The sequence below is a fragment of the Rhipicephalus microplus genome, chromosome 1, assembly GCF_043290135.1.
Source record: "Rhipicephalus microplus isolate Deutch F79 chromosome 1, USDA_Rmic, whole genome shotgun sequence".
Taxonomy (NCBI): domain Eukaryota; kingdom Metazoa; phylum Arthropoda; class Arachnida; order Ixodida; family Ixodidae; genus Rhipicephalus; species Rhipicephalus microplus.
In genome coordinates this window covers 219,743,899-219,766,220 of record NC_134700.1, presented here as the reverse complement: position 1 = coordinate 219,766,220, position 22,322 = coordinate 219,743,899, and the positions used below count along the sequence as shown (strand labels likewise).

The following is a 22,322-nucleotide window of genomic DNA, read 5'->3' as shown; positions in this document are numbered from 1 at the left end:
GTGGTGGTGGTGGTGGTGGTGGTGGTGGTGGTGGTGGTGGTGGTGGTGGTGGTGGTGGTGGTGGTGGTGGTGGTGGTGGTGGTGGTGGTGGTGGTGGTGGTGGTGGTGGTGGTGGTGGTGGTGGTGGTGGTGGTGGTGGTGGTGGTGGTGGTGGTGGTGGTGGTGGTGGTGGTGGTGGTGGTGGTGGTGGTGGTGGTGGTGGTGGTGGTGGTGGTGGTGGTGGTGGTGGTGGTGGTGGTGGTGGTGGTGGTGGTGGTGGTGGTGGTGGTGGTGGTGGTGGTGGTGGTGGTGGTGGTGGTGGTGGTGGTGGTGGTGGTGGTGGTGGTGGTGGTGGTGGTGGTGGTGGTGGTGGTGGTGGTGGTGGTGGTGGTGGTGGTGGTGGTGGTGGTGGTGGTGGTGGTGGTGGTGGTGGTGGTGGTGGTGGTGGTGGTGGTGGTGGTGGTGGTGGTGGTGGTGGTGGTGGTGGTGGTGGTGGTGGTGGTGGTGGTGGTGGTGGTGGTGGTGGTGGTGGTGGTGGTGGTGGTGGTGGTGGTGGTGGTGGTGGTGGTGGTGGTGGTGGTGGTGGTGGTGGTGGTGGTGGTGGTGGTGGTGGTGGTGGTGGTGGTGGTGGTGGTGGTGGTGGTGGTGGTGGTGGTGGTGGTGGTGGTGGTGGTGGTGGTGGTGGTGGTGGTGGTGGTGGTGGTGGTGGTGGTGGTGGTGGTGGTGGTGGTGGTGGTGGTGGTGGTGGTGGTGGTGGTGGTGGTGGTGGTGGTGGTGGTGGTGGTGGTGGTGGTGGTGGTGGTGGTGGTGGTGGTGGTGGTGGTGGTGGTGGTGGTGGTGGATCGGCCAAGAACCAGTAATGATACAAGAGTTTAACTTCGTCGACGCGAACGTATGGATTCGACCAAATGATTGTACAAATCGGATGGAGGAAAGGGCAACGAAAAGCAAAGCCCCTACAGATGGCACAAGAGGGCTGAGCAAGCAAGTTACCCTCATCAGTGCCAGTGATTCCTACAACGGATACCTCGGCTGCCAGAATTTCTTCTGAAAGCTACCCGGTTCTTGGCCAGTCCCCCAACGTGGGTGTGTGCCACTGTCCAAGATTCTACCCTACTCTACCCTTGGCTGTGGACGTGGAACTAATTTTATCCTTCGGAGGGATTACATTAGGTTATAGCCACAGGGAGGTTTTCTCTGCTGTGTGCGAGTACATAAGGGCAACAAAGAGATTACCCTCTTAGCCTATTGTTATTATCTACGGCTACGAGACTACCTGAATGCCTGACTTAGCACACTTGAAGATCCTGCCGCCCGGTTCTTGGCCGATCCCCCTTTGTGGGCGAGTGCCAGCAAAGCTGAAGGTTCATCATCATCATCATCATCATCATCCTTGGCTGTCGTTCAGGGCATGTCGCGCGCCAGTGTGCAGCAGTGGCACACGTTCAGAAGAAGACCGGAGTTTCACGCCACTTCAAGTCCGTAGCTGTTTCACAGGTGAGAGCACGACGCAATAATGTTTTGTTCCCACGCACGTATAACTGGCGCTTACGTTTCACTTAACGCGTAAGCAATGCATACGAGACGTAAGCAGTGCTTCGACGACACTAAATATTTAGGGCTAGAACCCTTCGATGGTGCGATAATTATGACATCGATAGTCACATAAGACTTGGGTTGCATGTATCTTGGTAATTCGAATATTAAAAGCAAGAACGTTACAACTCGCTATTCCTATACGTTTAGTTTTTTTGAGGCTCTTTTGTCGATATTAATTTTTTAAAAATGTGTTCGAAAAGTATTCGCTACTTCGAATATGCACAATTCGATTAGAGTACCGAATCGAACAAAACGCTATTGAATTCATTATTCGAAATTGCCCAATACTCACATGCCCCTAAAAAGCTGACGTACCTATATGATCGATAGTTTATCGCCATTTTGTCCACTCCTCGCTTTTTATGACAAAAAAAACGATTCTAAGACGTCTTCAGAACATTTTCGCAAACTCACAAGAACCAGAATGAAGTTTGTCTGTACGGACGCGTTGACACCTGTCTCTGTATTTATATCAACACACCTCGCGCATTCGGTACGGTAGCGTGCTTGATTGATATGTGGGGTTTAACGTCCCAAAACCACCATCTGATTATGAGAGACGCCGTAGTGGAGGGCTCCGGAAATTTAGACCACCTGGGGTTCTTTAACGTGCGCCCAAATCTGAGCACACGGGCCTACAACATTTCCGCCTCCATCGGGAATGCAGCCGACGCAGCCGGGATTCGAACCCGCGACCTGCGGGTCAGCAGCCGAGTACCTTAGCCACTATAGACCACCACGGCGGGGCACGGTAGCGTGCTGTTCGCAACCAAACGTACGAACCACAATAACAACCTGAGACACAGACACGTCACGATACCAGGGGAGGTTTTTCGTTTTCCTCATGTTTCGTCACGACGTAAAATTATTTTCCGTACCGCGTACTCATGTGCTTAAAGAAAAAAAAATAGATCCTCGTCTCGAGTAGATTTATGAACACAGTAACGCACGAAACAAAAATAAAGCGAAGTAACAAAACGCCAGCGTGGCATGAAGGATCAATATATCGACGCTCTGATAGAACTATTATGCCGAACCGAAAAAAGAAAAAGAAAAGCGAGAACAAAGGAATGCATGTCGCTAGGATAGGCATTCGGCGAATTTTCCAAATTGGCCGATTGAACAAAAATCCCCGGCTACCGCTCAGACTTCGTTTTCACATTCGCAACCTCCGCAGCGGTCTGTAGATAAGGGGCCCGACTGCTGACCCACAGATCGCGAGATCGAATCCGGGCCACTGCGGCCGCAATTTTGATAGAGTCGAAATCTATCGAGGCCCATGTACTTAGATTTATGTGCGCGTTAAATAAATTCGGCTAGGTGGTCGAAATTTCGTCCGGTGAGGAGCCCGGTGGTCGAAATATCCGGAGGCCTCCCCTACGGCGCCCCTCGTATAATCATATCGCGGTTTCAGGACGTTCAACTCAAGCAGTTGTTATCATTACTTTTACATCTTAAAGGGCCCTTAAAGCACTTCCGAGTACAAAGAGGAGAGAGTGCTGCCTTTATCACCTTAGCTACCTTTCCTACAGGCTCTCTCTGCTCTTCGTCACCTATTTCTCCATAAAACACGCGGGCAGTGCGAGCCCTGAGCCTCGAGCATATGAAGATTTCCCGAATTTTCAACTACGCGCTGTTATCTCCACTTGTGCTATCAGAAACTCGCAGATTGAAGCGAGATAAGGTTATCGCGCACGATAATAATGTGAGACAAGGTAAAACGGGCATGCGGCAGGTTAGGAAAAAATTCACAAACGATGTTTCTCCTATATAGTGAAATCGAGAGCCTATTTCCAGATGAAGACACGCGAATTGTGCCAAATGAAGCAGAAAACACCAGGAGGGAACAACGCGTGCAGTCTTCGAACATTAAAACGTAGTTTAGGGGCTCTTCAAACTGCGCTACCTCCTATCTTTCTGTGCTTAACTGCCTACACTCTGAAATGGCCGTTAATATGTCGAAATATAAAAAAAACTGACAGGAAGAGGTGGGGGGAAGGGGTAGAAAAAGTGGGTAACCATTTAGAGTACAGGGTACTTTACAATGGGAGAGCTTAAAGCCGTCCCATGGGCCTCAATGTTACAATTTTACTTATGGAAAACTTGATTAAGCAGCTTAAGCAGATTAAGTCACACAGTGGTGAATACTAACAACTGACATTTTCATGCCAGTTGAAAATGTCAATTGTTAGTAACCATCACGGTGTCACTGTCTCTGCTTCTGCCTCTCTGTTGTTTTTTTTTCTATTTCGACATTTTAGTGGCTTTCTTAGAGTGCAACCATGCACCACCTTGCCCAACAACACTACTACTAATTTGAGCTTAACTGTTCAAACCAACGTTTATAAACGTTGGTTCAAACGATGTTTTTTTTTTTTTCAGAATGGCTTGGAATCCAAAGGCGCTAATCGACCCGGTCAAAAAGAAGGACGATCAGAGTAAGGAGAAGCTTACTTTCTTGTGTGCTAGAAAAAAATGTAATGAATCGCATAGTCTAGCCGCTGTGAATTTAAAACAAGCGGAATCAACCGTATACATATTATTGTAAAAAAACTTTTCGACTGTGCTAACTAACATACAAGAAAGGGGGAAAACTGGATGTGCGTAACGCTCGTTCTTCAATACATATAGCCTACAGAATATGCGGCGGATAGTTCACGGAATGTAATCATCAACTCGTTGTAATTGTTGCCTCTCTAAACTGATGATACCCTGCTAGTAGCAAGGAAGGGATATGCTGTTATTTCTTTCTCCTCATCATTGTTCCTCATCCTACAGTACATTGAATTAAGAGGACCTTGTTCAATATAGTTCAGTCGGTGCTCTGAATCTCAGAGACGACAACGGCTGCATGACCGACACGTGTCATTGTTTCTTCCCCCAGTAAAACAAACTGCAGTGAAAGGAAAGCGACAGAGTTGTTACTCTTTCGCTTCCTCCCAGAAAAGCATGCCGCCTCGTAGCCTTCCAATACGTAACGTGCGTACAGTCCTGTAAAGAAAAAAAAATGGCCCCGTATCTGCATGTTTCACTGCAAATTTCGTCGAAAGACAATATTCTTGCGTGTGCAGAGACTGAACAAGACGTTTACTTCATGTTTTGCGCAAGAAAACCGGTGAATTGTATTCTGGAAGCGCTGCGTTACAGAGTCTCGATCCGTGCAGCGAAGGCTAGTGAGCGCATCTAGGCACGTTAGACACGAGCGCCATCTGGCAGTTATCTTCGAAAACGAAGGAAGGCATGCCCGCCCGCGGAGAAAGGTGCGTGCGTGTCTCGGAGGCGATAAGGAGTAGAACGCAAAGCGACGGGCAGGTGCCGCCACCGTGTCGTCTTAGCAAAGCATTGAAAACACTTGCACTTTTGAAAATCGCGTTGCACTGTCAGCGCAGCGTGATAAACGCTACGGTCCTTAAAATTACTTGTGTGTGTCTTCTCTAGTATAAAGGCACACATACAAAACACCGACGGGTTGTTATGGTGCCTCAGATATGCGCAATAATTGTTTTAATTGACAATCGCACTAGTATGAACGCTGAAACGAGCAATATTGGTGGGTGCTGCGGATGGGGTTGGCAGTTTGAGGTATCGTTCGGTCACTTCGGTGCCATAAGAGAGATCGTTATCGCGGAAATACGTTCTCGCTACTAGTGCATACGCTGCGTGCGCCTTATTTTCTTGGGATGGCTTTCAGCTCTCGTATAGTAGAGTACGAAGCACTCTAAATCGTTAACAACTTTTTCTAAACACACGCATATTCTTGTTCGGTTTAGGAGACTGGTTTTAGCGTTCGTGGAGAGCAAGACGGCACACAGCTCTCCCATAGTAGAGCACCTAGTGCTTTAAATCGTTAGCTACTTTTTTTTTTCGAAACACACAAACAGACGTCTGTTTTTGTCATCATTGTTAGTGTATGTCTAAGAAGAAAATGTTCTGTTGAGTGTTATTGACGTTTGTGACAATAAAATTTTCTAAACGCAAACAGACAAATGGACAGACAGACAGACAGACAGACAGACCAAACTTTTGGCGTCGAAAGTCCCCCCAAAACACTATCGTCTTCAAAAGTGCGGAGAAGCCCCGCCATAATTACCGAAGCATGGCAGCCGATCGCCTTCTCGGTAGAAGACGCGTTCACACACTCGGCAGTGTTCTCCGAAGTCGGAGTCACCGTCCTTCCAGCTTATGACGTCGGTCTGCAGTGCGCACCCATTGGTGCAGGGGTGTACGCATCCGCCTTTGAGGAAGAAATGCGTCATATTTTTAAAGCTGCATACGACTGCAGATATATGCATGCGGCATAGTTCAGATACTCACTGCACGGCATATGCCGCTTTTCTACGGCGAGACAGAAATGTCAGAAGGAAACAGGCCATCCGCTTCAACCGATCTTTAATAAAATATTTGTGGCGCAACTGAGACAAGTCAAGAAGAAAAGGAGAATACGGAATGGGGCGCCATCATGGGGTGGCCTATCCTGTATCCTCTCTTTTTCTTGGCTTGTCTCAGCTGCGCCACAAATATTTCATTAAGCTATGCACCAAGTCGCCCAACGTCACATTCAAACGATATATTTCTTTTTATAACACTACCTCTGAGAGCCATCTTGCGAGGAGATTACGTAAACGGGCAGATACAACATGTTATGAAGCTTAGACATACATTGCGATTGCAGAATAAATGCATACTAGCAGTGGGTAGATGAAGTATATAACACCAAAATTACACTTGTTACAAAATGCTGATTCGTACATAACAAAGGAGGTATAAATATCAACCTCGCTCAAACAGTATTCATGTACGACTTGAATAAATCAATCAATCAATCAATCAATCAACCATCACACACTTAATGCGCTTGTTTGGGGACGTTAAACCCCACGTATCAACCAACCAACGCTTAACGCGCCTTAATTGTTTTGTACTGTAAAGCGTGCTTTCCCTCACATAGGTACATCTTGGGGGGGGGGAAAGAAAACTATCACGGCAAGACGATGAGAATTGCGAGAAGTGGCTCGTGCTTCCCGAGTTGGTATGTGCCCCCATTATGGGCAGTACCAGCGCACACAGTACAGGCACAAACAAGCGCTGGCTCTCAATTGAAGAGAGCGAATTGAACATCGCTTGTTTGTGCCTCTTTTCTTCGTCCCGTGAGTGTGTGCACTGGTACTGGCCACAATGTATCACCAACTAGCCCAACTATCAGTTGTGCCCCCATTTCCGATAAGAGAGCTACAGGTTTTCTCCTTCATTAAAAAAAAATTCTTGTATTATAACCACAGGGACAAGGCATTCGCTTTTCGTGGAGGAAAAGAAAATGCCTGGGGGTCGTCAACGTTGCCTTGGTTTCACCCATGCTTCACACAGAGCTGTTACGCATCGTTTACGTAGACATTCAGCGAATTGTGTCAGATCATCAGCTACCAAGACATTGTTCAGCAGAGAACTATCATTTTTTTTTTCTTTTCACACGGTTCACCCCGTTAGCGTTTGCGTCACGCGCTGTAGCCTGTCAGTAGCTTATTCACGCTCGATCGGCTGCGCCCGATTGTTGAGGAACGCCGTAAGGCGTTGGAAAAAAAAGCGCATCGCTTAGACTGTTCTCATGTAAAACTCGAATGAATCAATCAATCAATGAATCAATCAATCAACCAACCAACCAAACAATCAACGCACATTTAACGCGCCTTGATTATTTTTTTTGTTCTGCAATGCGTGCTTTACCTCGCAGAAATCATTACGATTGCGACATTGCAGATAAAAGAGATCAAGCGGCGTCCCCCATACGTTCCCAGACTTCTGTGTGTTCTCATTAACACGTACTCGCAAGTCAAAAATATGTGACAATACTGCTCAAGTATATCGCTCTGCAGACGCGGACAAACAAAAGCCAGCGGCATCCAACTCGGCAGCACCCGCACCCAACACTGGGACGTCGCCAACGGGAGGTTCTACAGCTGCGCCGCCACCGCAGCCCGAGATTGTGGAATCCCCAGGTGCGCGCTCGGTACAAATCTTTATCTCATCGAGAGCGTGCGGCACAAAATGGGGCCTCCGTGATTCGGAGCGCCGACATAAGTGGACGATAACGGAAGCTGCGTACTGGGGCTTTCAGTGAATTTCCCTAGACTGATCATTTAGTGGAGTGAGCTGTGCCGGCGACAAGATTATTTTACGGGGGCGAGGAGAGCCCACAATAAGTGACTTCCTACGGGGAAGGAGGGGGGTCGCAGGGAGGCGGGGAATTCAGCCATTGTGTCATGACTATGTTACCTCATGGGGACGGGCAATGAGAGAGCAGGAAGAATCAAGAATCTCCTTTTTCTTTATTCACTTATTGAACCGCGCGATTTTCCCTGTTTGCTGCCTTCTTCTTCTTCTACTTGTCTACGGCGAGTTTCAATATGCTGTACTTTTATGTATCCATATCGGGCGCGACTGCATACGTGCATGTCACATGGATGAATAACCTCAAACTAATCTTTGCGCTAGAACGTCCACTGGCTTCCCCAGGATGCTGCTTCGGGCTAAAAACAACCGACTTAGCAGATAATGCCTCGCGCTGTCAAACTCGGAAGCCGCGGGATCAATTCGCGGGAACAGCGACCGCATTTAGGCGGCGTTCACAATACCCGTGGCCCGCTTGAACATCCTAAAGAGCGCAGTATACATGCGGGCGAGTCACGCGTGGGAGACCTGAGCAGGTACGTCACTTACGACGTCATATCATAATGTAGCATACGAGTATCGCTGTTTTGCCAGTGCCAGTGGTATATGCCCATGCACCTGTGGGACGAGTAAACTACGTCGTACCGCTTCGCGGTTCCCACTATTTTGCCAAGATCATCACAGCCAGAGACACAATCGACAGTGACGTGCCGCTCTACTGCTGACGTCATACGCGACGTTTCTGTCAAGTCCGCGTGACTTCCCCGCATGTTCTTCCGCTGTATGATGCGCTCTTAAAAGGATACGAAAATGCACACACGAGAGTGCTTATATTTAGGAGCACGTTAATGAACTGGAGGTGCATAGTAAACATTCATCCGGTGTTCGCACCACCGCGTCTTTTATCCGGTGCATACAACACGGCATTGCTTGTCTTGTAAGAGTGGTTTTAGCAAATAAAACGTAATAAATAAGTAATTAAAATTAGCATGCCCTTCGAATTGGCAGGAGCTAACTTATGGCTCCGTTCGTGGTATAGCCTGTGTAGAAAAAAACGACAAAAAACGACACGCTTCAGAGACATTCAAGGCCACGCCAAAGTATGTTCAAGGGTCGAAGCACACCGTGACACCTGTAAGCTTGAAAACAAGAGAGTTTTGAACAACTTTCACTTAAACGAACGATTAGTATCAGTAGACACATTATGCGTCGCGCCTATATTTTCATCTCTTTATGTACCATATGCAGGTGCTATTACAGCAACGTCCACATGCCTCGACAGCCCACAAGGCAGTGAAAGCCCTGCTGTGTTTCCTGAGAAAGACAGGCTTGTGTGAACGCCTCTGACATGCGGTAGAGTTCTACACGCTGCAGTGAAATTACTATCAGTCTCTCCCCCACCCTTTTTTTCTTTTCCCTCTCTTCTCTCTTTCTCGTCTTTGTTGTCCCCTTCCCTAATCCCCCAGTGTACGGTAGCCAACCGGATGTCTTTCTGGTTAACCTCCCTGCCTTCTCCCTTTTTGTTGCTTCCTTCCTTCCTTCCTATGTACCATAAGTAAACTCTTTGTGGGGACACATACGTCAACAAGTAGCTCTTGATCTGAAATTGCATTTTACCATTGAAGAGTAGTATACCAGAACGCCTCGTGTTATCAGCTATTGCGTTGCGGCCTGTACAATAACGAGAAGTTGTCGCCGACAGTAATGAGGCAACAACCATCACGTGCTCCGTCTCGCCGCCGATGCAGAGGTCTTCGGCTCGCGAGTTCCTCCGCCTCCCGGTGGAGGTTCGACCTGGGACCCGACCAAGCAACCGCGACGCCCCAGCATCGCTGTCTTCAAGCCCGACGCCGTCGATGACGCCCTCCAAGGATTCAGTGAGTGTTCCCTCTGCGAAAACCATTCACGGTTTCTCCGCAAGTGCGAAGCAAATAAATAGCAACAAACTGACATGGTGTGCCGTGGCCGTTGGGTGGAAACTGGTCGCCTAGGGCTCCCTCAGTATCCCGTATCTCGTAACTCTACAAAAAACGGTAACGTAAAGCAATACGGCCGCTCAATATAGCAAAGCGGTTTATGATGCTGTTTGTCGCCTCAAGCAATGAAAGCATAGCATCTACAATTCACTTTCAGTCGATAACGAGAGCGACCGCGTCCTTTTGGGTCGAAATTCGCACTTCAAATCTTTCTTTATTTGTCGCAAAAGATATGCACGCATTGGGGTTAGTATATACAGAAGGAGATCCCATAGCACAAGGCTGAAGGGGGGCCTCCTATTAGAAAATAACATGTTAAGTACAAAAAAATGGCAACAAAAAAGCGATTAAGTAATTATTGATAGTGATAAAAACAACACAAACATGCAATAAAAGTGCCAGAAAAAATGGTAACAAAACAATGTTCAGTAATAGCACATAACTATGAAAACAACGAAACGTGCAGTAAAAATGGCAGTAGAATCGGGAACGAAATGACGTTAATTAATGATATAAAGCTATTAAAACAACTCCAATGTGCCTATGTAATAAATGTGAAAATAACGCACACAGTAATAGCAGTAAATGTAAGCGAACGCAGATATAAAAAATGAAGATGAGTTATGATTGCGTGATAAGATGTTTTCAGTTCTTTTTTAAAAGCAGCTAATGACAATTGTTTAGTGCTTTGTGGTACTGAATTCCAAAAAAAATGGATAGCTGCAAATATGGCAGTATGTTTGCCGTAGTTAGCGTGTGTATTACTTGCTGATCTAGAGGCGCGCGCCCACTCCCGTCACCTTCGTGATGCACTTTCACCCCACGAAAGAGGGTCAGCGCGATGTCTCTCCGCTAGAGGAGCTGTCGACGGCAACCCGCGCACGCAGGGCGAAGTTTTCGCGTGCGCGGGTTGCCGTCGACTCGCGCGCTTTTACGCCCACGTAGAACACACGAGGCGCGGGGCGATGTCGATTTGGACTTTACACGGAACATGACGGCTATACGGCGAAAAACCCGCCGGGAGTTTACATGTAATCGCCAGCGCAATAGCTTAGAATTATTCGGCTCGACCTTAATGTGTCTATACACACGAAGTCTGTCTCTAAAAGCTCATGCAGATAACATTGCGATATACTTAGAGTCCTTCCACTAGTATGAAGATATACTGAAGCAGAAAAGCCGTGACCATATGGGGTGGATCTGGCATAGTGGATATTACTGTGCAGAATTTGTGTATTATCGTTATTGACCGTACTATGCGAATAAAGAGACAAACGCTCAAAGAATCTGGCGTTCCTTTTGTGCATGGCGCATATTCTCATCAACCGCGGTCCCAAAATATATCCTGTAATACATAAAAAAACGCCGCTGTTTTAAAAGTACAAATTTGGCACGCCGTTCGCTTTCAGGCATTGGGGCAAAATTGTTCCCGTCATTCCATAATGCCCGCGAAATCATACACATTTATGTTTGCTTTGATTACGTCATGCCCACTTGCTGGCGCATAAGCGTCGGAACAGACGATTGAAACGCGGTTCGCCGAAAATTGTTGTTCCACGCATCTTTCGTTCGTGGCCGCGATCCACCAAAAATTAGCCATAAACAGCCCCGCTATAAGTGATGCTACAATGACATCATAAATGTTCATTCCACAAGCTTTCAGAAGCGTCAAGATACGGTCACCCTCAAAGTTGCTCAACGTTTGGCACAGTACATTAGTCCTACCCCTCCTTTTGACATCAGCTGCGTGCTGTATATAGACACTTCGTGTGAATGTTGTTAAGCTTTTCACCTGCAATCCCCGATATCTCAGCGGACTAGCTCATTACTATGTGTTTAGTTGAAATCGCTGTCACCGCTAGACGCTATTATAATTCGCTTGTATGTCTCTCAGTGCTCCAGCGTCGTAATCATGACAATTATTGCTTTTGAATTTCAGAGCCAACAAAAAAGCAGCAAAGGCGTGTGTAAGTCGGAATTTTTAAATGCATATTTCTTACCAACTCTATAGCGCATGCAATGGGTGTTCCTCAAGATTGTTCTCTCTCTCTCTCTCTCTCTCTCTCTATATATATATATATATATATATATATATATATATATATATATATATATATATATATATATATATATATATTATGAAGTCTTGGTTTGGATTACCTTTTATTAGGACCGAGGAGCCGGCAGCCGACAGCTACGATGAATGAGCCAAGATGATGATGCTACGCGACAACGATGAGGATGCATGAGCCACACATGATAATGATGATAATGTACCGGTGAAGAGGATGCGTATACTAAATGCCCACATCAATTCCCCCCACGTGAAAGCGGCCAGCCTGGCCGCGGCAAGCAAGGGGACAAAGAACGTCGCATGAAGGGCTTCATACGGGAGACATGGACGACCTCTGTAGTTCGATAACGGCGATCTGCTGGGGCTACAAGTGGCGTCACGCGATAATTCACTGGTGAAGTCTCTTCAAGAACTGTGTACGGCCCAATAAACCGAGGCTGAAATTTGTCGCACAAACCAGGTGTGCGAACAGGCGTCAAAAGGAGCACTTCGTCTCCAGGTTGGAAGGATACATCACGATGCGATTCATCATAAACTAGCTTTCTGTCTTGCTGGCGGGCTTCAGTGTTTATACGAGCTCGTTGGCGGCACTGTGCGAGTCGTGAAACGTATTCCTCTGAAGAGGATGGAGATGAATTCGCTTGGCAGGTAAAGAAGGAGACGTCCAGGAAAGAAATAGGGGAGCGTCCATAAACTAGGTAAAATGGCGAGTAGCCGGTTGTTCGCTGAATGGCCGTATTGTAGGCGAAAGTGACGAATGGTAGAACAACGTCCCAGTTTTTGTGGTCTGGTTGAATATAGGCGGCGATCATATCAGCAAGAGTGCGGTGGAATCGCTCAGTGAGGCCGTTAGTCTGGGGATGATAACTAGAGGCAGTCTTGTGAGTTGTGCCGAAGGCCTGAAGAAGTTCGTTCACTAGTTGTGAAAGAAAGGCCCTTCCACGGTCACTGAGCAACACACGTGGAGCACCATGACGCAGTATAATGGCTCGGAGGATGAAATCAGCAATCTCAGAAGCTGAACCTGTAGTAACGGATGCCGTTTCGGCGTAGCGCGTCAAATGGTCAATGGCTGTTACTATCCACCGGTTTCCACCAGCACTGACTGGAAATGGTCAATGGCTGTTACTATCCACCGGTTTCCACCAGCACTGACTGGGAGGGGGCCATAAAGATCGACGCCTACAACTTCGAATGGTGTGGCTGGGCACGGAAGAGGCTGTAGTTTACCAGCGGGAGCAGATGTTGGTAGTTTTCTACATTGGCAGGTAGTGCAGGACCCGACGTACCGAGCTACACTAGTGGTAATGCCTGGCCAATAAAACCGACTTCGAAGGCGATCGTAGGTTTTATGGTAACCAAGGTGACCAGCAGTCGGATGGTCATGAAGTGCCCTGAGGACTTCGGACCGAAGCGATCGGGGTAGAACGGGAACCCAGCGCTGACCGTCAGGATGGTAAATTTTGCGGTACAGCACCGAGTTGTCCAGCTTAAATTGCGAGAGTTGGCGACGGAGCCTTGCATTAGGTGGACGGGAACTGCCAGTGAGGTAGTCTATAATACGTCGACAGTATGGGTCAGCCAACTGTCGAGAAGGAAAATCGTGCGGGTCATCCGAAGGCAGCTGGTCCATAGAGGCGAGAGAGGAAACCGCCGTAGACGTGGACTCCGAGGGCGTGTTGTGCAAATTGATTGCGGAAACCCCGAGTGGAGTCGCTGGTAGTGGGCAGCGAGAAAGAGCATCGGCGTCGCTATGCTTCCTGCCACACTTGTACACGATCTCAAAATCATATTCTTGGAGGCGTAGAATCCAGCGTCCGAGGCGTCCCGACAAGTTCTTGAGTGTCGAAAGCCAACATAAAGCATGGTGGTCGGTCACAATGGTGAAATGGCGGCCATGCAGATATGGACGAAATTTCTGTACTGACCAAACGATGGCGAGGCACTCCTGCTCGGTGATCGTGTAGTTCCTCTCGGCTGCGGAGAGGACGCGGCTGGCGTATGCAACGACTCGCTCTCGCGAAAAGTTGTCGCGTTGCAGGAGCACGGCTCCTAAACCGCGGCCGCTAGCGTCTGTGTGCAGGAAGGTCGGTGCATCATCGTGAAAATGAGCAAGTACAGGGTCGGTCGTAAGGGCACTCTTCAACCTGTCGAAAGCCGATTCACATTCCTGAGACCACTGAAAGGGCATACCGGAAGCAAGTAGCTTATGAAGTGGTGCCGCTATGGAGGCAAAGTTTTGTATGAATCGCCGAAAGTAAGAGGCGAGACCAAGGAAACTTCGCAAATCTTTTGGTTTGTCAGGGCGAGGGAATCGAAGCACTGCAGCAGTTTTATCAGGGTCTGGGCGAATTCCGTCCTTGCTCACAACATGACCGAGTACCTTGATAGATCTGCTGGCGAAATGGCACTTTTTGGTGTTAATTTGAAGACCAGCGCCCGCAAGACAAGTCAGGACCTCGTCCAAGCGTTGCAGATGTTGATGAAACGTCGATGAAAAGACAACAATGTCATCGAGGTAACACAGGCAAGTCTTCCATTTCAGGCCACGCAGCACAGTGTCAATCATGCGCTCAAAAGTTGCGGGCGCATTGCATAGACCGAACGGCATAACATTGAATTCGTATAGGCCGTCCGGGGTTGCAAACGCAGTTTTTTCTTTATCATCTTCGTGCATGGGGATTTGCCAATAGCCGGAACGCAAGTCGAGGCTGGAAAAGTATTCAGCACCCTGTAAGGAATCTAGGGCGTCGTCGATGCGTGGCATGGGGTATACGTCCTTTCTAGTGATCTTATTGAGTGCTCGGTAATCGACGCAAAATCGTACGGAATCGTCTTTTTACGCACCAGAACCACTGGAGACGACCAAGGACTGGTTGAGGGTCGGATTATCTCCCGTTGCAGCCTATCTTCTACGTTTTCCTCAATGATTTTCCGTTCGGCTAGGGAGACGCGGTACGGACGACGATGCACAATGAATGTTCCGTCGGTCTGAATACGGTGTGCTGTAGCAGTTGTCTGGCCCAGAGTGGATGAATGAACGTCAAAGGAGTTTGCATGCTTTTCCAACAAATCAAGCAGCTGCTGCTTCTGTGAGTCATTCAAGTCTTTGTTGATGGCTGCTGTAAAGGCCGAGGAAGCAGCATGATCTGCAGGATGGCCTTTAGAGGAGACAGGGGTAAGAGGCACAACGCACACAGGCTGCAGATCGGCAACGCAGGCGACAGTAGTGCCCCGTGGTAGTAAAATTTTATCTTGTGTGGTGTTGGTAGCAGCGAGAACAGTTGATCCATTGTTGAACCGAGCCACACCTGATGCGAGAGCTATGCCTTTATTAAGGCAACATGGTGACGGAGTGACCAAAATGTCACCAGAGTCGACGTCGTTGGACAAAACTGTCACTAATTGATGTTCGTTTGGTGGTAACTCGATGTCTACTGCAGCGATGAGTCGAAGTGGCCTGTAGGTTTCGTCGTTGAGCAAGTGGTCCGTGTCAGTAAGATGGACGACACGTCGTGCACAGCAAATAGCCGCAGAAGCAGAGGAAAGAAAGTCCCAGCCTAAAATGAGTTCATAGGAGCACGGGGATAGCACAGCAAATTCTATATGATGAAGAATTTCGTCGATTAGTACACGGGCAGTACAGAGAGCGGAAGGGCGAATCATTGTTCCCTGGGCTGTAACCAGTGTCGGTCCATCATAAGGCGTTGTGACTTTTCGGAGACGGGCACACAAATCAGCACGAATAACAGAAAACGCAGCCCCAGTGTCCACCAAAGCATCAACGTCCACTCCCTCAACTGTGACCGCAATCATATTGTAGGGGCGCGCTGGAGGAATTGGAGTCCTGTGTTGGAATGCAGTTTGTCCTCCAAAAACTGCATCGCTTAGTTTTCCGGACGCCGATCAGAAGTAAGGGAAGCAGGCTGAAGAGGAGAAGAAGAGCGCCGATAAGGCGACGGTGAACGGCGTCTGGTTGATCGATGACTACTGCGCAGTTCACCCGATGCTGGCGGAGATGGAGACCGACGCGGTGGTGACGAATAACGGCGACCCTGGTACAAGGCTCCTGCGGTATAGTCCCGTTCGCGTATGTCATACCCTCGGCGCTCGTCTTGCTGGCGCTTGCGGCAAAAGCGTGCAATGTGACCACGATAGCCGCAATAATAGCACGTAGGCCGAGTCGATCGATGAGGAAGGTAGTAGCTTGCGCTAACTGCACCAGGAGAGAGAGAAGTCAGAGGGACAGGTGACGGCTCACGCGGTGGTGATGAAAAGCCCGTGGGAAAGCTTGTGGGAGGTGCGGCAGCAACCGACGCGTACGTTCGTGGCGGGGACGTCGAGCTGACGGTGCCTGGTGGTGCGGCGGCGGTGTGCGGGAACGATGGTAGAGTACGGGAGACAATGGGCTGCAGGTTGGCCATGTGGGTCATGGACGTGAGCTCCTCCCTGATGACATCCCGCAATGACGTTGAAGAGGACTGAACGGGACACACTGAAGGTAGTGTGAATCCCATTGATTCTAATTCTTCACGTATAATCGCCCTTATCGTGTCTCGCAGGTTTGGATCAGTCGTAATACGGGTCACGTCACTGTCTGATTGTAGGCGCATAGACTCAAGTTCTTCGAGGCGCTGACAGGTTGTCGCAACGTCAGCAACGGTAGCCGGATTCTGGATCGCTAGGGCATTGAATGCGGCGGGTGCAATCCCCTTAAGAAGCTGGCGCACCTTGTCTGATTCTGTCATTGGTGTGTCAACCCGGCGGCAAAGTGAAAGAACATCCTCGATGTAGGATGTGTACGACTCCCCAATGTGCTGTTTCCGAGTCGCGAGAGCTTTCTTTGCGAGAGCCGAACGAACAGCCGGTGTGCCAAAGACATGACGAAGCTGATCTTTGAAGGCTGACCAGTCGGGGATGTCAATGAAGTGGTTGAGGAACCACGTCTTCGCGACACCCGTGAGGTAGAACGACACGTGAGCGAGTTTGTAGGTGTTATCCCACCGGTTAGCAGCGCCGACACGTTCGAAATCGTCCAGCCATTCTTCCACATCTTCCCCGCGCATACAAGCGAAGGGATGGGGCTCACGCTGGAGGCTGTTGATGACGTGAGAAGGCGCGGCACGCGGTGGTTGAGTGGGAACGGCTGCAGCACCGGCCTCATCTTGGTGCGACATATTTCCGGACACCTGGCCCAAGCGGCGACCTGAACGTAGCTCCAGGGGGTAGAGTGGTCGAGAGGATGGCGGGGGATCTAACAGCACTCTCCACCACGTATGAAGTCTTGGTTTGGATTACCTTTTATTAGGACCGAGGAACCGGCAGCCGACAGCTGCGATGAATGAGCCAAGATGATGATGCTACGCGACAACGATGAGGATGCATGAGCCACACATGATAATGATGATAATGTACCGGTGAAGAGGATGCGTATACTAAATGCCCACAATATATATATATATATATATATATATATATATATATATATATATATATATATATATATATATATATATATATATATATATAATGCAAGAAGTTTCTTTACTCATTTATTTATTTATTTATCACAGTACCCTCAGCGCCATAACGCATTACAGATCACGCCCATTTGCCAACGACGAATCTAAGGCAAACACCCCCCCCCCCTTTTTTTTTTCTTCTCAGTCAATTGGATTGATACGAATAAGCTTTACGGTACTTTCCGTGAGTATTTTTTTTTCATCATCTCCAGGATTACTCCCTTCTGACCAAGCATGCCATCGACGACGTCATGAAGTGACGTCATAATAATGCCACGAAATTCGGCGACCTGTGATGTCATGGTGACTTCATTACTTGATCATGATGTTTTTCATCACTCGCGGTGGCGTGGACGGTCACATTTGCGTTTGACGGGACATGGAAGGTTTTGACAAAAAAAAAACGGTGCACGAGAACTCAATACATAACTAGTCAGAGCCTAGCACGCATCACAAAGGCAGCCCGGTGCTTTGGGCAGCTAATCCGCCCTTGTTCTCAATATTTGCCCAAGTGTAGTTTTGTAAGTTAAAAAAAAGCGACGATTTAGGTACTCTGTACTCTGCTACGGTAAAGCGTTTCGCACGCTGAAGTTCTCTTGTGCCGCCAACCTCCTTCGCAGCCACTTCGATGTGACGCCCGGCGAGTTGGGCATGAACCCTCCTTCCATCGCGTGGTTCGTCTGTCTCACTTTCACCATGTTCTCTCTCACACTTGCCGTGCTCTTCATCGCCTACTACGTCAACAGGCCAGGTGAGATTTACCACCAATTTTTTTTTTCAATATGCATGTTTCACACCTTGATCCACCATGACGGCTCAGTTGGCTCAATAGTATAACAGCGTTGCGGCGGTTGTGCCGTTGCATAGGCCCTACCCAGAAACTATACAGGCGATGGCTCATCGAGGTGCTGATGGGCAGTGTCATGGCCTCAGAGACCAGGTGGTGCGCGATGTGTGAGATGCGGCTCGGAACTCGGAGGGCATGGCATAACTAAGAGGAGCTCTGATGTGAGCATCGCTGCACGAGCTGGCCCACACACGCGTTACTTATTGCGTAGACTTTCCTAATATACACTAGAGGGAACTCTGGCGCTAGTGTCTGGGAGCTGAAACGCACGGCGCTTCAGCGAGCGTGGGAATGATGGGTGGTAAACAGATTTGTCTAATCTTCATACTTCTGGCCTGCTTCTGGCTCCGCGTGTGTTCGTGTGGCTTGGAGTAGTTTTCTCACGAAACAAAAATCAACAAATGTTCACCGGTCGCGCTTCACCACCTTATTCTTTTTAGGCTTACCTGTTTAAATCGGGTCCCGAAGTTCAAAACGGTTTGTTTTTTCCCTCGAAACAAAACAGAAACACAGCAATAAGAGCCAAAAGTACGATTTGTCGTCCGCAAGTACGAAAACTAGGCAAATCTGTGTACTACCCATCAATTCCATGGTCACTGAACGATCGCAGCGCCAAAGTCTCCTCTAGTTACTTTTAGGAAACTCTATGACTTATGGGACAGCCGCGTAAAGCAGTTCAGATTAAAAGGTTCTTAAGGTCTGACCCCACGTACCCGTTGCAGCGCGTCAGCGCGTTGCTTTTAAACGCGGCGCTGAGCCCTCTTCCCATGGAGAGAGGACAGGCAGCTTCACGTAAACCTAAACTACGTACGTCACGTGCCCTCTCTCTGTACAGGGAGAGGGCGCGGCGCCGCGTCACAAAACAACACGATGCAACGTGTACGTGTGGTCAGGCCTTTACGTGTGTACTCCATCCGCTTCACGCCTTTCCGATACTCCTTGCGCCGCTCATTAATGAAAGGTCTCAAAATTTATATGTCTCTGCACAGAAACGAACCCGTACCGCACAGCTTCTTCAAACAGGACAGTACGATGCCTTGGCATACGGGGAGGGACCCATCAGCGTTAGCACACCCTCGTGCTCTAGTGCTTCACGAACTTAAGAGGTCACGCGATAACGGAATCAGTGGGCGCGGCACCTTCTTGGGCTAGGGCACATCTACGGACCGCACGCTGTCTTATCTGCCTGCTTTATGCAGAGCTAGAGTGTGTATTATCTAGAACCGAATAATAACTGGGGTATAACGCTCGAAACCACGATGATTGAGACACGCATCTAGAATCTCCTAGTACACTGTAGCAAGCTCAGTCAGAAAACGCTGCCGATCGGCCGTGGCGTAGCGAAGGGCTGCCCCCCCCCCCCCCCATCTCCCTTTCAAATGTTTCTTTTTGCCATAAAATGTAGAGTGCAAAATGGCACTCGACCACATTTGCCTGCCCGGCCCCCACTCAAAATGAAGGAGCAGCCCCCCCCCCCCCCCCCGAAAAGAAAAAAAAAAACATCCTGCTTACACCCCTGCCGATCAGTAGTCGAAGCTCCAGAGAACACGCGAGTCAATCATTGGAGCGCAGCACGCGGCCGGGGATCTGCTATTAATGCCGAAAGTCAGATATAGAAATCGCCCCCTCTTCTCTACACAAATGAAGCCATAAATCCAAATGACCGCGCCATATACCCAGAGTCTACGACCATTGACTGATTTGGGCATCGTGAGCTGCACAGTTAAGGCGACCACCGCGGGATGCCGCCACGAGTCCGCTTGCGATCACACTGAAAGTAAGCCACGCGTTAAGAGGAAAAAAAAAGAGAAAACAGTGTTCAAGGTCGTGACGCGCGCTGACCAACGGACGCATCTTAATTATTGCGCCCTTGTCATGCCTCTAACTGTATAATGTTACTTCATCCCTGCGTACCTCTCACTGGTACGAAAGGAGAGAAAGCACTTGAAGCGGGCGATACATCCCTGTAATTCCACCCATACTTGACGAATCCTAAAAAAAAAAGAAAAACTGCGGCGGTCGGTTTTTGAGGCAATAAGCTCTCTTAATGAAACCATTCGATGATTTCTTAGAAAAGTGTTGCAGAGCTCCACTAAAATCTCTAAATTTCCCCCATAAAATAAGGGGATCAGTAGTTCTTAGATTTTTTCCCTAACAGGGAAAACTTTGGGACTTCACAAAAGCTGTCTGGAGTTGTAACTAACACTAAGAGCGTTATTGGTCTTAACTGTCCCACAACTCTAATAGGTACTGATTTTAAATTATCTTCAAGTGTGCGAGAGTAGCTCAGTTTCAGTATAGGCTCGTACAGTACTTGTTTAGACGGTGACAATACTATTCATTACTTGACCGCTGTGATGCGTGAATGACTCTGCTAAAATTTATTTTTCCACAACACTGTATTCATTTATTTATACTTTGGGAAAACGAGTCGTTGCACACTCATACTTGCAATTGACAGGGTGTGGTTTCCACTTGTCTCTGCTAACCCCTGTAGCATACAGTTCGTACTCTTATTTTTTTCATAAAGCTTTTATATAACTAAGTTTTATGAATGTGCAAAGCTTTTAGTAAACGAAAGTTCTCTACTGATAATGAATTGTTCTTCGCAGGGTCCTACATACCACCTGTCGCAAACATCACAAAGAAGCCCATACCAGGTACATATAAGAAGTGATGCCAGAAACTTCAATGTTCAATATTTTCATTACAGCTAGCTGTCTTGTTGACCATTTTACTTTTACTATGATGCTCTACTCATCATCTAAGCTGTTCCTTCCGCCTAATGTAGTATAACGACACAGTCCACATCGGTAAAAGAATGTGAACTAAAGTAGCACTATGTTATCAGGCCTTTAAACCTTCAACAAATGCTTCACAAAAAAGATTTTGTTTTCAGTGACCAAATAAAGACATTTTGATCATATTGCAACAGTTAAAGGCAATTTGTGAACATTAACAAAATTTGGGGAGAGTTGGCTTATATACTTTTGCTTCTCAGCTAACACTGGTTTACAGCAGTGTTATGTTGCAGACCTGTTCACAATGACAAAGTTTTGTCATTATAGCGAACTTCTGTGACTAATGTTTTTTAGACTCACTGTTTTCAAGTGCTATATCTGACTTTTTCCTTTTATAGCACCAAAAAATGAAACTGTAAAGCATCAGGTAAGTCCACATGCACTAATTCTTTATTACCTATTATGTTTCTATATCTTATATTACTGTAAAGAAGCAGCAGTATTGCCATACAACCTACGTACCTCACATTTCTGACACAGCTACTTTATACGCAGGCCCGGATTGAAGCTGGTCTTCCAGACGATTACAGGACAGATGAAACGGTTGATATTGATGTCCTCTACAAATTAAAGTAAAATTCAGCCCTCCATCTTTATCAACTGGTATTTTTTATCTGTATTCTTGTTCTTATTGCATGCATTTACGAAGAAAAAAAAAGGAAAAAAATTTACCATGATCAACAACTGCACGACCACATACACTCAAACCTTACTATAAGTCACATCTGCCACAAAAATAATTTGTTAAGTCTACGAATTCCTTCCTTGTAAAGACATATTCGTAACACTGTATCTATATGAAAAAACTATTCCTCACTTACTTCATTATAACCAATAATTTGTTATATTTGTTCGTTATATCAAGGTTTGAGTGTACTCGAGATAAATGGGATACACTGCTTAGGATACCCACGTGTATCGTATTGTGTGATAGCCACATTTAGGAATGACAGCCATGATACACCTCATGTGGTCCTACCAGAAGAGGGTGAAAGAAAAATCAATGCATAGTTGAAAATAAAGCTTGAATTTGCTGTACGTTAACATATGTATTTGTCTTAGAGGAAAAACAATGCAGGAGATGTGGATGGTCTTTTATGTAATTCATGATTCCACGAGATTTGAGACATCTTTCATGGGGCAAAACTGTTCTTGCCGGAACACAGAGAAATAGAATACCACTATGCAACAATGAGTGCTATGTTCAAGTAGTTTATCATAGCAATTAACTGTTTTGTCTCCTCCAGAGGTACTTGACACCACAAGATCATCTTATTGACACTGCTGCTCATGTCTGCATCTCCAGAACTTCATAAACAGTTCTACCATTTAATTATTGAGTAAAATTAACCGAAATCT

General features: G+C 47.5%; 1 protein-coding gene across 1 annotated transcript; it reads left to right on the top strand.

The window, feature by feature from the left end:
• The first annotated feature begins 1,376 nt into the window (after positions 1–1,376).
• Positions 1,377–21,560, top strand: LOC142808150 (uncharacterized). The gene is made up of 9 exons (XM_075891395.1): positions 1,377–1,476; positions 3,961–4,016; positions 7,449–7,571; positions 9,492–9,620; positions 11,659–11,686; positions 17,936–18,066; positions 20,775–20,822; positions 21,302–21,330; positions 21,459–21,560. Exons 2-9 carry the CDS (start codon positions 3,962–3,964, stop codon positions 21,537–21,539), a joined length of 624 nt encoding a protein of 207 aa, XP_075747510.1. The 5' UTR covers positions 1,377–1,476; position 3,961; the 3' UTR covers positions 21,540–21,560.
• The last annotated feature ends 762 nt before the right edge of the window (positions 21,561–22,322 follow it).